General features: G+C 39.9%; 1 protein-coding gene across 1 annotated transcript; it reads right to left on the bottom strand.

Annotated features, from left to right (window-relative positions):
* Positions 1 to 76: 76 nt before the first annotated feature.
* On the bottom strand, positions 77 to 18,526 carry smap2 (small ArfGAP2). Its single transcript, XM_008421618.2, has 9 exons — positions 18,398 to 18,526; positions 6,927 to 7,060; positions 6,016 to 6,180; positions 5,852 to 5,911; positions 5,533 to 5,590; positions 5,152 to 5,309; positions 4,399 to 4,579; positions 3,843 to 4,294; positions 77 to 3,752 (listed from the first exon to the last, which is right to left on the bottom strand). The coding sequence occupies exons 1-9, from the start codon at positions 18,498 to 18,500 to the stop codon at positions 3,627 to 3,629; spliced, it is 1,437 nt and encodes a 478-aa protein (XP_008419840.1). The 5' UTR covers positions 18,501 to 18,526; the 3' UTR covers positions 77 to 3,626.
* Positions 18,527 to 18,568: the final 42 nt, after the last annotated feature.

Raw genomic sequence — 18,568 nt, 5'->3', positions numbered from 1 at the left:
TCTTTATGTAAAAAGGTTAAGAAAATTTCTAAAAAGAATTTTAGGCAATATTATTTTTCTCATAACTGGGACAATATATTTTTAATCAAACTTTTTATTTATTGATTTCATGAAGACGTAAAACTAAAAGAGGCAAAGCATGTGAAAAAAAATGCAGAGCTAATATACAGAACGTTTCCATCAATCTCGTTTATGAATGTAATGTACAGGCATCCTATTAAAGAATAAAACCTCACTACATATTGACATGACAAAAATGTACATTCCTTCATTTTCTTTCATTTCCCAGGAAATGTAACAGAAACACACAAAAAAGGACTGGACGCAAGGGAACTTTTTCCATGAAGTCCTCAGTGTTCTCCAACAAAATCTCCTATTACAGTGTACAATCTGAGCAGATCAATATCAGTTTCTGCCGAGCCAGCGATTTTTGTCACGTGCTTCCCCCCCAAATTTAGCTCGACTGAAAAAGAAAAAAGAATATAGCTTTAAAGAACAGAGCTGTGAAAGTTGCAGTGTGTGCAGATATTACAGTGAGTCTCTCACTTTAGGCATAAAAAGCAGTGACTTAAGAACCAAAACCGATTAAAACAGAAGATAACCAAGTGTGGAAAAACTGAAGAGAGTTTTCAGCAACGGTTTCATGCATTTCAAAGGAAGAGCAATTGTAAACGGCGAAGATAAAGACGAGGTTCTCTGAAGGTTTGCGAGGTGGTAGATTTGTTTACGCACATTCTCTTTTCCACTTCACATTGTACGTTGGCCAGACTGTAAGTGTTCCTGAATCACCTGAAAAAAATGACTAAATCAGTCTGATCACAGTTTGCTCCCAACACAGCGGCGAAATGACGATGGAACAGAACCTGATGAAAAAGGCATTCATTCCACCACAGGACATCCAAAAGACAAGTCCACACTGTTGGACGCATTCAAATAATATTAAAATAATAATTTAAAAAAACCCAAAACAACAACAATGGCAGCAATAGTCAAGTCTGTGTACCCTTTACAATCAGGAGAACATTCATGACACACATTCATTGATAGTTTTGTTAGTCTTGGTCACAGACTGATTAGAATATACAGTAGATAGAAACATCTGGTAATCTGAAAACGTACAGTACGCACAGTCGACGGTGGATAGACATTCTTTTCATGCAGTTCTGTGGAAGTATCTGAAACGTGACTGATAATCACCCCCTCCTTGGTTTCACTCTCGCTTCGGGACATTCAACGTTGTTTGAGGCCACAATTGTACAAGGTGGATAGTCGGCTTACGGTGTTTGAGCAGTTACAGGACGACAAAAGCATGCGATCTTTCGAGAGTGTCCCACCCTTTCTGAGGCAATAGCACAGTGAAGTGTAACAGCAGGTATTCCCAAAGACACACAGCTCAAATGCCATGGTCATTTTTATACTAGTCACTAGGTAGGTGGCAATTTGAGAAAAGAAAAATAAAATACTGTACAGTCTTAGTAAAGCTAGTGCTAATCTTTGGTCTGCAAAAATCCGGTATAGGACTTTTTCTTTTGACATTTTATTAATAATTTAAATGAAGCCCTCAGTATTTTCAAAAGCAGACATCATATAGAAATGTTGTTTAGGTAATCTTTGTTGCTGTTCTAGGTTTCAAAACAATGTTGCTCTAGGAACTCAAACACTTAAAGGGATTTAAAAATATATATATTTTCACTTGGGACCGATTTTCTTTTATTCCTTTTACAGAAACAAAAGAAATAAAGAACATTAAAGCCATTCAAGTGATTTAAAACTTTTGGGAAATCATGTGATTGCTAATATACATAGCTTATTTTAGCATACTACTGGAAAAGGAAAAATTAGCCTAGCCTGCTTTAAATTAAGTCATGGCTGCTCATTGGAAATGAGATTAGAAAATACACTTTAAATACGACTATCTCCTCAAAATGAGTAGCCATAAGTCACCACATTCTAGCTGTTTATTTCATTACATTGTAAAGATATATTGAGCTAATTTTAGCATCCCTCTGGAACAAAGCTTGTTTCAGCTCAGTTTTAGGAATGTGCTTCATTTGCGACACTTTGCTCAAAATATTTGGAAATTTGTGGTAAATTGGACATCATAATATTCTTTACTTACTATTTTTTAAAAGAGGACATTTGCCAAAGATTTGGAAAATATGTTTTTGTTTTTTTTGATCCTGTGCACAAAAAAGAGAGAAATTCTAAGCACGTTAGTATCCTAATCCTGAAAAAGGATTAGCATAGTTTGTTTTAACGTTACTTTTAGTTGATCATATCAAACAGTTAGCAGCAGTTTCTTTCACTATTGAGAAAAAAGTCATTTGTGACCATTTAGAAATGTTCTTCTTATTTATTTGCTACCCTGCACACTAAAATAGAAATAATGAGCAAATTTTAGCATCCTAATGGAAAAGGAAAATTAGCCTAGTTTATTTTAGCTTGATTTCTGTCTGTTCCTATAAAATATATTTCATTTCTCTTGTAAGGTAATATCCTATAAATAGGAAATTAACTTTTCCATTATTTGTGTTATTCTGGAAGTTATGTGGATATATTGTGTGGCGTTGTACACCTAAAAACACATTTTGAGCAAACCTTAGCGTACCACTAAAAAATGGGAAATTAGCCTCATTGCTTTATATTGATTCTCAGGTGGAGTAATTAGCAGCAGTTTCTTCTACTTGCAAGAAAGTATATATACTAAATGGACATGGATTTACATCAGAGTAATTTGTGATAGTTTAAAAATCCTGACTCAGAATATTTTTGCTAGCTACAAGAATAGGGAAAATTAGCATAGCTTGTATTAGCCTGTTTAACCATTCACAATACAGTGGAATGGTAAACTGTTTATTTGTTTCCTTAAATACCACTTGAAAAGGGAAATTAGGCTAGTCAATTTTTGTTATTTTATGCGTTTATAATTAACTGTTTACTAACATCTGTAAAAAAAAAAGTACTTTAAGCTGGATTCTGCACTCAGTTTTTGTGTTGATAACAAACCATTTCCTATTGCAGCCGCTGCTTGACACATGGTTCATGCTGATATGTAGCAGTTGTCCTTTTGAATGAGCTTGGATCAGGAAACCCTGACGGTGCATAGATTACAAACAAATCCCACAAGGTGCCTAATATTTTCTTTGTCTTGTCTCAATAAATTCGACTTTTAGGATAGGCGAATTTCTGTGCTCAACCTCAGGGTAAAAAAATAAAAAATGAAATAAATAAATGAAAAGATATTTTCCAAAAGCAAAAACAGCTTCTTCACACCTACTGAATACACATGTGGGGGATATGGAGATACTCTCATATAACGGTTAGATACAAATAAAGGTGTGAATGCCTAAGCAATGGTCTCTGAACCCTGTTGGCTTGGTACCAAAATGTCCTGAAGGCAAACATGGAAATTTGCAGAACATGGCTATGAATGGGACAGCGAGAGGAGGCTTAGGTAGAGAGGAGAGAGAGAGAGAGACAGAGGTAGTAATCATTTCCCAAATCTTCTTCACGCCCGTCTTCTCCTCCTCCTGTTGCCTTGCGTTTCAAAAATGTTTCACGTTGTCCCCAATCCGTCCGTTGCCTCCCATCTTGAAGATGTTCCTGCAGCTTTCAGGTGTATAAAATCACTTCCAGACGTGTGCCGTCATGTGTGCCGAACTGGGAGCCGTTGAGCTTCCTGTGTGCTGGCTCCCGTATCCTGCCATGCCGTTGGTGCTGTACAGATTCATGCCAGCTACTTGCTGAGTCATCTAAAAGAAAGCAAAGCACTCTTTAGAAAAGAGGATTGCTTTTTTATTTGTTTTTTTCTACTGAAAACGCTCCAAAACAATTACACACACCTGAGCCATGTTCCACTGAAGCTGCTGGCCTTGTTGCACTCCGTACATTTGCTGGTGAGGTAACGGGGCCATGCCTCCAACCTGCTGCTGTCCCATCATCCCACTCTGCTGTGGAGCCAACGCTCCATTCTGCTGCTGCTGCAAGACCATCCCACTTTGCTGCTGTCCCATAATTCCCTGACCCATCCCTGTCATGTAAGGTGTTGCCACAACCCCGCTTGGCTGAGCCATGACACCCTGAGCGCCCATTAATCCGTTCTGCTGTCCCATCATGCAGTTCTGCTGGGCTCCGATCATGCTGTTCTGGTGAACCCCAATTAAGCCGCTCTGCTGCTGACCCATCATGGCCATTTGTGACGTCATCATGGCGCCTCCCATCCCCCCAACCTGGGCTAACGAATGGTATGGGCCGTAAGGATGTGTCGGGAATCCCATCCTGTTCATATATAAGCCTGGTGAAAACAAACAGAAACGCCGTAAGGACTGACAATACTCATTAAAATAAGCTAACCATGGAGGTATCATAAGACCTGAGGGAAATCTGTGAGGAGCTCACCGTGTGTGGCCATACCGCTGGCGTGCAGCGAGGGCGTGGAGGCGTACAGCGACAGGATGGAGTCCTTGGATAGCTTCTTGACGGCGCCTTCCTCGGCTTTGGGTTTTGGATCCATGAACAAGCTGAGGTTTTCAGGCACTGAGGCGGTCACTCTGCTTTGAGGCAAGGAGCCAGATGCAGGCTGGACAGAGAGAAAAACGCCAAGGTTGATAAAAAAAAAAAAAAATGAAAAAAGCCATCAGAATGCACAAGTACAAAATAGAAGAATTGGAAACTCTGCAATACAGAAACATTAATGTATTGCGTTTGCATTTAAAAGGGAAAGTTATGGTCCAGTTAGTGGGATGGTTGTCAAATTGCAGTGGAAGTTTCTGAGAACTGATTATGTATATCAAGGAAGCATAAAATAAGACTAATAATAATCAAAACCTTTGACATAATCTGAACTGCTCTGCCAGGTAAAAGTCAAATAAGAAATTAGAATACAAATCTAGACATTTACTTCTTCAAAATGAAATGTCTAGTTCATATTGGACAAAGATAATATTCACGAATCCCCCAACAATCAAACTGAGGAACCTTACACTTTGATTGCATAATAATTACAAATGTTCATTATAATGTGTAATTACAATGAAAAAGTTATTTACAGTTTAATTATAGATGTGGTAAACAATACATATTTTAAAAAAAGAACAAAAACTTCACATTTGTGTTGAGTTAATAAATAATCTGCATGCTGTTTTAAACTACCGTAGTTTTCATAGAGGACACTGAGGATGGGGCTGGAAGAGAACCAAAGAGATCCAGAGCAGATTGTGCCTGAGCTGGATTCGACGCTGCCGGGCTCTCGTTACTGTCTGGAACACATCCTCCACCATTAGACACCGCAGGACTGGGAGTAGGAGCATCTAATGGAGGGTAGGTGGAAAAAAGGGAGGCCGTTATAGCTCTTCAAGATATGAGTCAGCCATTTTTAAATCCATTTATCAAATAAAATGTTCATTTTAAACCTCAAAGTGATGATAATTTGTACCCTGCATTGAAAGATAAGCTTATATAGAGCGGAGTGGAAAGTCCACTGTGTAGACGCAAAGTGTGAGTGCAGGTGAGGAAGTTCAAAAGATACAATACCGAGTCCAAGTAGATCTGTAACGGCCTGGGAATCTGTCTTCGGGCTCATGTCTTTTTTCTGAGAAAATCAATAGAATCAATGCAGCATTATTGCTAATTGAGAAATGGGCATGAATCCAATGGTCTTCTCAATCAATGACTTTCCCGCTCAATGCAGACTTAGACCAACCTGAGAATGTCTGCTCTAAAGCACTATTTTTCCTATTATTATATTATACTATTATATTCCTATTACCATTTTCCCTTTCATCTGACTGCACCAACTATACTGCACTTAAAATGCACAAAATAATAATAATTAAAAAAAATAGAAACCTACCAGTTTCATTTTCTCAAACACAACAGGCTCCTTAGGAATGTTGTCACAACTTTTTTCTTTCTGTGAACAGAAAACAGATTTGGACTAGACGTTAGCGGAATCTTCTTTATCTTGAAGATTCGGATTGAGGCAAAAGCCCAATTTATTTTCCTTGTTTGACTCACCCTGAGCATCTGGATGTCAATGACCTTATCCATGTACTTCTTTTTCTCATACTTGTCCCTGATGAAGATCTCTGCAGCTTGGTCTGTCTCGGGCCTCTGGAAGCATTCAGGTAAAAAGGCCTCGTAGAGACGCTTGGCCTTGGCGTTTCCCATCTCTTGAACGCACTAGGGTCACCAGAGCACAACAAACGCAATTACTGGATTGCATCAAATAGAACAGCAGAATTTTCAAGGTCTGACTCACTTTTGTAGAAATGCTAATGGGGAATAGAGTATTCAAGCTAGCTTAGGACCCTATTCTATCCAAGACATATTTTTGCCTGATTAAAAATAAATTCCATCTACATGATTTTTGGCAATCCAATTCAAAAACTGACCCTAGTGCGTTCAAAAAATTGTTACTTAAAATAAATACTGTTAACTGGCCTACACCTAACCATACATCATTTCTTGTCAGTTTTCCTGATGCTAATTAGCCATGACAAGCTATTAGCTGGTTAAGTTGTTCAAAACACTAATGTGTAAGATTTGTGGTGGCAAGAAACCCACTGATGATTTGGGCAAACTATGTATTCCTTATTGAGAGCAAGAAATGCATACTCTTAGCATAGAAAAAGAATAATTGCTAAATAATTTATGCTAAATAAACCATTTGTTTGACATACTGTCAAAAACCAAGGTTATTGTGATGCTAATAGCATCAATGAAAGCTCATTAATTAACAATTAAGATGCATCCAGTATGTAACCAGGGAGTTAATTGAATACTGGTGACTATCAAAGAGACAAAAACGTATTTTACTGATCCCTCACAAGTCTTCTTCAAAGCAAGCCATGTCATGACTATGCTTGTGTATTTTGAATCTTTGGCTAATCTATCGCTTTAGCATATGGACAGTTCGGGCCTCTGACCTGGACCTGCTCCTGTGTCCACTGATCCAAGTTGACAGACTTGACCTTTGAGATGTGGACCCCAAGATTTCGATGAATCCCAGCACAGCGGATGCAAACGAAGATGCCTAAATTCCAGGAAGCCCATCTCGGACCTGGGAGAGACGGAGGAAGAGGACGAGACATATTTGAACACAGAGCAGCGTCTCCACGAGAGAGGCTAATGAGTCTATCTAGTGGGATAGCAGAGAGCCAGATTGTGTGGGAGCGAGTTCAATAATACATGCTGAGTCTGAAACCTCAATTATGAGTTTGAATTCAGCAGGGAACACAAGTAATCTTCTGCAAGTCATGTGGTTTTGCTAACACATAATAGCAATGAATAGATGTGCTTGTCTACATGACTGAGAAGACAGGGAGAGCACAAAATATAAATAATGAAAAACACACACACACACGCGCGCACGCACGCACACACACACACACACACACACACACACACACACACACTCAGTCTGGATACCTGCAGGGATGATTACTCATTTGGTCATGAGCCTGCATGTGTGGGAGCAATGTTATCTGAACACGCTATTATGTTCACAACACTGCCATATGCATCTAACTGGATCCATCTGATGCTTAAATCATCCTCTTTGCGCCGCATACACATGAAGAAGATATAATTCCAGGTTTGATGTCTCTACTTACATTTCAGTAATTACATTTTGGTTGTATCTATGTATTTTTTTTCTCAAGCTTTACATTTTTCCATTTTGTTCTTTTTTTTTTTTTTTACATCTATTATACTCTTAATGTCATGATAGTAACACATTCTAACCACATAAGGACACTTTGCAAACATTACACAAAATCAAAAGCAGGAACATGTGATTATAGAGAGCATGCTATCTATAGCAGGGGGAGTTTTGAGTCTGGATCTGAACAGAGGGAGAGAATCAATATTTCGACTGTCTGGTGGGAGTTGAATGCCTGAGTCGGGGAGCATAGGAGCTGAAAGCGCGGCGCCACAGGGCGCTAAGGTGGGTGCAGGGCGTAGCGAGTCGGGAAGACCGTGGATGGCGTTGAATGTGCGCACAAGGAGTTTGACGTCTGTTGTGGATTTGATGTGCAGTGCAATTGCTGTAAAACTTTAATGATGTGTTGAAGCCCACAGCGTTCAGGTGATAAAATGAAGCTGCATTCTTGACCATTTGAAGAGGTTTTGAGAGAGAGCAAAGAGGAGAGAGTTACTATAGTCAATAGGTGAAGTGATGAGGACAGATAAAAATAAGCACAGCAGACATAATGTGAGAATGAAATTATATTTGGCTGCAACAGATGACACTCAAAGTCTTGACCTGAGGAAAAGGGGAAACAGAAAAACAGTTTGTCGGTATGGAAGAACTGACAACTTTTTTTAATTTAGATCCATTTCCAAGAAGAGCGACCTCTGTTTGATTACAGTTCAGCCTTAGAAAGCGTAAGGTAAACCAAGATTTTATTTCGGATAAGTGGGTAATATGAATGAGAGAAATTGATTTATTTCAATAGAAAAGTGGAGTTGGGTGTTATCAGGAAAAATAACATTGAATTCGATGACAATATCTTTAATGGGAAATAGGTAAGTGATAGAGAAAAGGGGATGTATGAGAACACCTGAGGAAATGGGGAAAAGGTCAGACCTGAGTTCAGAGTGAAACATCATCTATTAAGATAATGACGTGGCAAATTGTGTCAAAGGAGGATGAAAATAATGAGACCACAATTAGCTGTCATGAGGAGATCCTCTTCTATCACAATTTTAGCTCTTATCATGAATAAATGTGTGATTTAAGGCTGCAACTAACGATTATTTTAGTAATCCAATTACTCTATCTATTATTCTGATGATTAATCGATTAATCGGATATATAACATTTTGCAGATGTTTTATTTAACCACTTAAGCCGTTTTTACACATAGAGCCTGCATACTCCAGTTAATGATTAAAAAATTACTTAATTATTTGACAATTATTTTAATAATCGATTAATTGCAAAAAAAAAAAAAGATTAATCATTTCAGCCCTAGTGTATTTTTTTGTACATTCTCTATTTATTTCTTATCTTGTGGTTAAGGTTGACACGTTTTTTTTGTTCTCTTCTTAAAAAAAAGAGAAAAAATTACATAATTTACATTATTTTACATAGTTTATACCTGTCTCTGATCTTCACCTTGAATGACATTTTCTTCCAGTTCTCCAGTATATATTATCGTACCTAAGCATTTTTCTTTGTTTCCTGTGCTCTATAAATAAAGCGTGATGGGTTGAATTTTGACTTACACCCTTGCTACAACTTGATGCACTGTGGTCCCTTCCCCACCAGGTGGAGGAACAGCTTTGGGTTTGGTTCCTTATCTCCTGTCAAATGAGAAGTCCCTGTGCAGAGTTGAGGAAAGGGCCATTCTATGCAAATGAATGTAGAAGCTGATTTTCGGGAGGAAAATCCTGCAAAGCCTTCCTCTTTGTGGCAGCCGCAGAAACCGAGTGTCAAGGTCCAAGAATAGCCTTTTGTCTCAGTTGCAAAAAGGGCTACTATATTCTCTTACTGAGACTAATCAGGAGAATCATTTTTAAAAACAAAAAGCAGAGCAATAACAAATGTTAAGACCAGCACTAAGAGGAAACCTCAGGATCATCAGCTGGACGGTCTACAGTGTCTATCAGCCTGACAGCGAAGCTGCAGCATTAGCTCTCATGCCGGCTAATAATAGTAGAATTACTCTGCAAAGCCTGCTTAACCGCTGTAAACACTGGCACTGACACAGAGGGACTGTCAATTGTATTGAACTTCCTTTAAAACAGGAATTTGGTAATCCTTCATTCTTTTTTACAACCGCCTCAGTTTCTGGCCACGACTGTGTCCTCTTTTTATCACATTTTTTCACCGCTGCCTCTTTGTACATCCACATCTCTCTCACACAATCAAATTGATCATTTTCTATAAATATCTGCACCCTTTTTACCCCCCCAGAATTGTACTTGTTTTCTATGTTCTTTTGCAAATTACAACATTTCCAATATTGTTGTAGCCATTGTGTCAACAGCAGCAACAGTGATGTCATACTGGACTATCTAAAAAAACAAAAAACAAAACAGTGGTGATGATTATGTGTTTGCACTTATGCAGTAAGTAGGAGAGTGTTAAATTAAGAAGTATTCTCCAGGAGAGATTTAGCTAGAAGGCAAATGTATAAGACCAGAGAAAACCTTGAAGCAAACTGACGATGGCACACAACACGACTATTGAACTCTGGGTAATGGTATCGACATCTTGTGGCATTTTATCTTGGAATGCTAAAACATTTGTGATATTTTGGGTCTAACTGAAGTGTGTGTGTGTGTGTGTGTGTGTGTGTGTGTGTGTGTGTGTGTGTGTATGTGTGCGTGCATCTTCCAGTGCATAAAAGGGAGTAGTTCTTGAACTGTATTTTTATGTAGAGAGAGAGAATTAATAAGTATCAGTTCGACCATTCGCCAACTAGACTATCTCAGATTGCCGCCCTTGATACAATGAAACTTTTCTATTTTCACCTAAGGTTACATGCGAATTAAATCAGTTTGCCATGTTTGTCAAATCTGTTTTTCAGCAGATGTTTCTCTATCCAGACTGAGATTGGATAAGGAAGGCCCTGCGCAGTTGTTCTAGATGAGAGAAAAAAAATAACAAAATAGATTAGAAGCTACCAGTTTTATCACTAAGCTGGCAAACTGCCTTTGTGTCAGTGTGCTACAGTGAAAACTGTTTTCATTTTTGGCTGTTGCCTTTAATACAATAATAGCATAAAACCATGTTGTTTTCACTCAGTGTTAGGGTATGCTAGCGTGTTAATAAATGCTTTTATGTCAGAGTATGGACTTGCTAACAGCTAGCATAGCTACCACATTTTGATTTTGAAACTGTAGCCTGATGGGTGTTGTGATTTGTACTTCAGGTATTTACAAGAATCAATTGAGTATAGAGGATTTAAAGAAAAAAAAAAAACATTTTAAAGTGAATCATAGCGACACACGGGCTCGCAGCACCTGTTTTAGCTCAAATCAGTGCAGTGGTTGAGTGAGAACTCATGATAAAGTATGTTCTGCAAACACACACCTCCTGATACTTCTCACTGCTATAGTTGAAAGAGTGTAGGAGGAACAGATATCTAAAAAAAGGAAGGAGAGACTGAGCAAACACTTCAAAAGAAGCAAAGTGGCTGTGCTGAGTGCGTGGCAGTTTTCTTTATAAGCATAGGTCACGAATATCGAAGCGGCGAGGGAGTGACAAATAAATGCGACTAAAGTTTTTAAAAGGTGAGGTGCCTGAAAGCAGAGAGGGTTTGAAGTTGTGGGTGGAGGAATCATCCTGGCAAAACAAGTGAACGTGGTTGTGTGTGTCAAACATCTAGCTGGAGCACACGAGTGGCAGAGAAGATTATCTTAGTCATCAAACGGTGGACTTTGGTTGTTTGATGATATGCCTGAATGTGTACAGGGGGTTAGGACCAAAGCGAACACGAACCGAGATTTAAAATCAAAGCCACTTCACAACAAGTTCTAAATAATTCAATTTTGTGAGCAGCCATGTTAGGAATGTGCTCCCCCCACACCTTCGGCTTGTTTCTATTAAAAAAACAGAATAGGTAATGAGATGTTTAAATGTTTTACACTGTTCTGAGTGTGCTTTAGAAAGTACCTTTGGACACACATCATTTAGCTTGCAGGTAAACTTGCTCGAGCAGGTGCACATGCCTCATTAGCCTACATCCCACAAGGATAAATGGTGCTCTCTGCAAGCACCGAGTTAATCCTGCAGAGCCTCGGCTATCAGGGGATAGTGCTCCCTCCTCTTTCTCCTCCTCCTCCATGCAAACATAGACGCACTTGTTTCATCCTCCTGTCCTCTAGCGTAAAACCCCAACCGGAAACCCTTAAGCCATCCTTCAACCCAATCTCAATCTGAGCGAGGCAGATGGGCTCACATTTAAAATTTACCAACAGACACCCACCATCTGTGTTGAGTTTTGTCACTGTGTCTGAACAGGGTTTACACTTGACGACGCAAGAAAAAAACGTGAATCCTTCTGGTTTGTTCCATTTAGAAATGTCTTCTGCTTTTGAAACAGCACACGAGAACCGATTTCAAGGGCAATAAAGTCGATTAGAGATGTCCCCGGAAACGGGTTGTTGGCTGGAATCGTTTGATATTTTTGCCTCTCAGCAAACACAACACATGGAGTGCTACCAGTCTGTGCTGACAAAAATCAATAAAAAAAAAAAAAAAAAGAAAAATCTCTTTGGTGTGGGTACTGTGACTGAGCGAGGAAGACTTGAAACTTTTCATTTCTGGGAAGGAGTTCAAAGGAAGACAGAGGAGGCAGATGTAAGAAACCATCTGTTTTCTATAAAACGCTGAGACACGTTCGTCGTTCTCTCAGAGAGCAAGAGAGGACAAGATTTTCACAGATAACACAAAGTACAGGTTGAGGAAAGGTTGATTGCTCGCTCTTTCCATCTTATAGTTCAGTTGACAGGGAACAGTTTTGAACTTTAAAATACGGATAAAAAAAAAAGAAAAAAAGGTGACTTTTTTTCTTTTGCCTCCATGGTGACATATGGCGTCCTAAAACGTGTTTAATTATTTAGTATTTTACCCGTAATGAAAACAGCAAACTGAAAGCCTGGGGCGGAACATGAAAGGCAGGAATATTAATTAATAAACTTCAAACTGAATACAAGGATTATGGCTGTTTTGGAGTCTTTGCATACACATTTGTATACACTGTTCTTTACAACTGTGCCTACGTAGACTCTCCTTGGTACTAAGCCTTTGTGTCTTCCAGAGGGCACAGGTAACCAATCGCCTTCTTGTTTGACTGGAAATCCCTGCTGGCTTTTGATTGGATGAGATTAAAGGCTGCAAAGGATGGGGGGTGAGGGGTGCTAAGAGCCTGTGGTGGAGGTGGTGGTGGGGGAGCATGACATAGCCAGGTGACATCTCTACAGCAACCTGGGTCTAGCCTGTGCGTAAACACGAGCACGTTGAAGAGAGAGAGAGAGAGAGAGAGAAAAAAAACCCTCTTGAGACTAGAGCCAGAAATATTGACTGCATTAAACACCTGCATCTTCCTTTGACACCATTTCCTGACGGCGCTGAAGGTTTTACAGTCTCCGTGTCACTTTGTGTGGAAGTGGTTTTGAAAAAAAAAAAAAAAAAAAAAGAAATATGAATTTACATAATGTCATGGAGAAGAGAGCATGGGACTGGCAGGAAGTTGGCTTGCACAGCTTTACAACTCAACAAACAGAGGCATTGTTTTTATGGCTGCTGTGTTTGTATAGTAAGACTGAATGGGGGAGATGGCCGGGCAGGAGTGTCGTTTTGCTTTTTCACACCACTTCCTGTACAATCACCCACGAGGGTGGGAGGTAAATCTGTCGATGTCAACGCAAACGAGATTACACCAAACGTCATCGCGAGCCATATGGCGAAAACCGCGACTTTACAGCTCACGCTTGGGGAGTCGCAGGGGGTCGAAGGCAAGAGTGTGGATGGGCAGACAGAAGATAAACTGCAACCAGGATTATATTATCAGCACACTCCTTAGGAGCTTCATCCAACAAAGTGGGGAATTAGCCTAATGTGTGACCTTTTAAATCAGTGTGCAGCCATAAATGCATGCAAGACTAAAATAATGAGTGCAAAGGAGAAAATCTGCTTTAAGTTGTCGCTGAGAAATGCATTTTCACATTTTGTCCAGTTACAACCACATACTCAAGTGTGTTTTATTTGGACTTGATTTCAAAATCCAAAGTAGGGCATCATTCTGAAGCGGAAAGAACACCAAATGTGGTTTTCAAATAAAAACCCCGAAAGGCAGATGAATCTCCAGAGACTTACATCTTTGCCCATTCTCCTTCACAACGCAGCTCCAGCTCAGTCCGACTGAATAAAGAGCGACTGTGGGCACTTGTTTTGAATTCTTCCCACAAATTCTCATTTTCAGATTTATGTCTGGGCTTTGACTGGACTGTTCTGACACATGTGATTTATGTTAGGGGCGCACCAATAAATCAGCCGTGATTTCCTTCATTTGGGAAATCGGTCGGTACTTGCGTGAGAACCCGACCTTATCCACCGATCTTATCTACCTCCGCAGAGGACTGAAAATCAGTCACTGTTCTCTTTTGCTCTGCTGTGAGAGAGCGGGCTGACTGACAGAGCCACTGCCAGGTCACATGCGCGGTTAACAATAGTTGCCAACTCAGCGACTTTGTTGCTATAATTAGCAACTTGTCAGACTAAAAAATATCGATATTGGCAAGTCGGTTTTTTTTAAATAAATTGATGATCAGCCAGAAAACTGCAATTGGTACACCCTGAATTCATATCGTTTCATTTCAGCTCTATTTGTATGTTTAGTGATATTAGGTGGAGGGTGAACCTCTGCCTCAGTCTCAAGCCTTTTATAGACTAATGTCTCATTTTCACTGAGCTCTACAGTACATGTCAGTGAGGTCTGGTATGTTACAACACAATCAAGTACCAACTTATCTGACAAGGAAATCTTTATTTACAAAATGGCTTATTAATGTCCCCTTAATGTCTTATGACAAAAAAACAAACGGAGCTTTTCATAAACTTCTTCTCATGAGAAATATATCTGTCATAGGCAGGCAAAGCTGTGGTTATGACAGGCAAAAAAAGTTCAAGTGGCACAAATACTTTTTCAAGCCCTTCCTTCATACCCTAGAGAAAAACGACTTATATTTAAGTTTTAAATCGGAGCCTAATGATCCTCTCTGTGTCCATGTTTGTGTTCCTGCTGCTGTTCTTCCCTTAACAGCCTAATCTCATCCACAGTCTAATTATACCAGTCTGCTGCAAATTGTAACCAGTCACGCCAATCAAAATGGCAAGAGCACGAGCACGCTTAATGAACATGAAATCAGGCATGCAAAAAATAAAAAAATAATAATAAGAGCAAGAGATGGACTTAAAAGGTCTTTCTCTTTCAGGAAAGGCTGACTGCAAGCCTCATTATTATTTTAAAACATGCACTTTCTTATTTGTCTTTAATCAAGTCTTGGAGGAGCCAACTCTTCAGATGAGCCTGAAGAGTCTGATCACAGCTTGGGTTACATAACCAACTTCGCCTGAAGTTTCTCGACATCTGCATCAGCTCTGATTACAGCGGGTTTTATTAAGAGACAGGGCCATCGTTAGGCAAAATGACAAGAGACATATTTTTATTTGAATCGGTCTGATGTAATATTCTAATCATAAGCAGTGAGTTTCGCAGCTGTAGGCATAATTAACAGAAGTAAAGACGTGAAAACATCAGTCTGAGTGTAATTGTTCTGCATAATGTGTTTCACTTAGTGGACTGAGTTAATGGAGTAAACAAACTTTTCAATAACATTCTAATCTACTGAATATGTCTGTTGTCCCTGCAGTGAGTTCTAGGTCTGCAGTTTGTTTGTTTTTTTTAAACCAAAATTTTAAAAATATAATGAATCTTACTGTAAAATGAAGTCAAAAGGCAATGTATTATAAAGCTGGACAAAAACTCTTAGATGAAATAACATTAAAATGTTATTTCTGCTGAACAGACTAACATCAAAAAGTGCACTCCAAATGTTTGAAGGTTGTAACAGTGGACAAAAAAGTGCAGTTCGGTAAGTACTTCAGCTTTAAAGTCACCGTTACAGTCACAAATAAAACAATCGCTGGCTGGCTGGCTGGCTGGCTGGCTGGCTGGCTGGCTGGCTGGCTGGCTGGCTGGCTGGCTGGCTGGCTTAACACCACTCCGAATGGTCAGTTTTGTTGCTCAGGATTTTTTTTAAGTAAGACTATGCAGACATCTTAGAATAAAAATGGTTAAAGTCATTTGGAGTTGTTTTGATATTTAGGCTATCCTGAGTAAGAGATGTACTTAAATGCACCATCAAAGTGTTTTCTAGCCGGATAAGTAGCATAAGCTGTGCAGCGTTTTTGGATGAGTTGAGTGATACAGCTAGCTTGGATATAAACCTGGGACTGGGCGTGCATTTTGGGGGCGCAGCTTCTTTACTGGGGCCATTTCCTGATTCATGAAGACCAACCACCAGCGGGATAACTTAAAAAGTATGTACTCTTGTCCTTCCCATTTTAAGAGTGGATAAGGGACTTGGATGAAGCTGAATGAACCTTCGGTGATTTTGATCTTTTCTCCTCTGGGATTGTCACGAATAGATGTAACTAAATTACAAGGTTGCTCAAGTTTTAAATATCAGATAATTCTATCTAAGTTTTTTCATGTTCATGGCAGATTTTTTTAGTGCAAATTTTACAGCTACAAACGATGAGATTTGTCCCACTGTGTCCCGTTTGGCCCATATGTTCTGCAGCATACCGGTAACATTAGGTATCCCAGAATATTCCTCAAAAGAAAAACAGAGCAGTGATTGGGATCATTCAGAACGTTTTCCTGAACAATCACTCAGTGACTGTCTAAAAGCCTGCAGCAAGTTACTGTGCTGTGGGTGCACGGTGTAGGCGTCTCCATTAAATGACAAACCTCTCCGCCGCTGAGGCATTTCTCTGACAAGGCACAGCCTCACGAGGCCGTCTCAGACAGCTCAACACCAAGAGCGAGCTCTAATGACGCTCACGATGACGCCATGCTAGCAAAGTATACACTTTTTCTAATAACACCCAACTATCCTGCAGACTAAGTTTAATTACAGTCAGATGTTACAGCTTCTTTAAGCCATCAGCAAGTCTGACTTACATTGCTTTGCAGAAGTATTCACACAGTTTCAATCTTTCCACATTTTGTACGTAGCAAAGACAGACTTTGATGGATTTCATAGGGATTTTCATAGGGACAAGCAATAAGTAGAGCACAATTGTGAGATGGAAGAAAAGTTGTTGTCTTTTATGTCTAATATAAAGTCCACTAAACTTAGTATCCATTGTGGTTGCTGTCCGGCTGGAAGCCAGCAACAGTGTAGCCTCAAACAGGTTTTCTTTGTTTAGCTTCATCCATCTTCTCATCAACTTTTAACCAGCACCACATATTTCTTGGTAGCCTTCATTTCTTTTTACAAATAAAAATTGAAAAATGTGCTGTGCATTATTCAGGTTCACTAACTGGGATGATTTCTGTTGTTAAATCTAAAAATCTACCATCTATGGAGAGAGCCATTAAGGAAAGAACATCATAAGCCATATAGGGTCACATAGCAAACCAGTGGAAGAAAGTGCTTTAGTCAGAGGACACCAAATTTGGCCAAACGTTTTGGTCTATGCTCAGAGTGCTATCTGTGGCACATTACCACACCGTTCGTGCAATGAAGCATGGTGGTAGCGGCGTCATGCTGTGAGGATCCTTTTCTTTAGCAGAGACATGGAAGCTGATCAGAGTTCATGAGAATATTGACTGAGTTAACCTGTTAGAGTAGAGGCTCCTGAACTTTTCTAGAAATGTAGAAAATCCTTGACCCTGACTGTTGGTTGAGCATATAAGCGTTTGTACTTAGTCAGCTAAAGGGTGGTACAATGTAAACACCATCAACATCATCAGTCAATATACTGACCAAAACATTGTCATGTTCTTCTTATGGCCTTAAGACCACAGGCTTACATATTTAGGGTATGAATACTCTGGCAAGACACTATAAGTTTTAGAGAGTCCAATGACGATTTGGAGCTGAGCGTTGCATATTTGCAACCTAAACATCCATGTTTACCCAACAGCGTGGCGAAACAGCTTCAGCAAATAGCTGATGACATGTGGTTCAAGGCCTCCTGGAGGACACACGCCTTGTAGGGTTAGGAGACACACATGACCAACCGCATGTCACAGGGTGTTTACAAAGTCATACACCAATTCGGTGGATATTGGGTTCTGTGACCAGAAATCACACCAGGCAGTCAACATGAGAGGAATTGCAAACACTGCACAAGTAATCTGAGAGGAGCAGCCTCACTTTGTCAGGGTAGTAAAAAAAAAAGTGCAATTTTAATGGCAGAAAGGGTTTCCTGTCTGCTCCCAGCCTACAAGAACAATCTGTTCAGGGTGATCCAAAGTCAGCACAGGTGTTTCCCAACAAGATCTCAGTTTCTCCCAATGTTTCTCATTCTATTTGATGCTCTAGTTTTCACTATAACTCGCTGACAATTAGAGGTTTTGATGTGTATATGAAAACTCTAATCAAACTGTGAACGTCTTGAGGTATTCTGACATGATGTAACTGCATGCCGTTCGTCTGCCTTTTGGGAGGATGTGGCCCAATCTCTTGCACCACATCACAGCGTAATTGCCCGAGGGGGCAGATACATGCAATGCCGCATTTATTTCCCGGTGTAGTATAAATAGGATAAACTGGAAAGATTCGTGCGCAGGGTCATCTGCAGGCGTGATCAGACACAGGACGAGGTAGAGCGAAATATGATCCAGGCGATGATGTTATGATGATGACCCACCTTTAGATTCGCAGTCGGCGCAGTATTTGTTCTCCTCCAGCGCCAGCAGAGAGTTGAGCACCGCCTGGTATCTGTCAACGTCTTTCACAGATTTGCCCGTCATCGCTGCGCTCTGAGTCTGAGTCCACCCTCCGCCACACAAGACCCCCCGATGTTTCTCCCGTCCGCGCC

Source organism: Poecilia reticulata, linkage group LG11 (genome assembly GCF_000633615.1).
Source record: "Poecilia reticulata strain Guanapo linkage group LG11, Guppy_female_1.0+MT, whole genome shotgun sequence".
Lineage (NCBI taxonomy): Eukaryota > Metazoa > Chordata > Actinopteri > Cyprinodontiformes > Poeciliidae > Poecilia > Poecilia reticulata.
The sequence above is the reverse complement of the archived record's forward strand: the minus strand, read 5'-3'. Positions and strand labels throughout refer to the sequence as shown.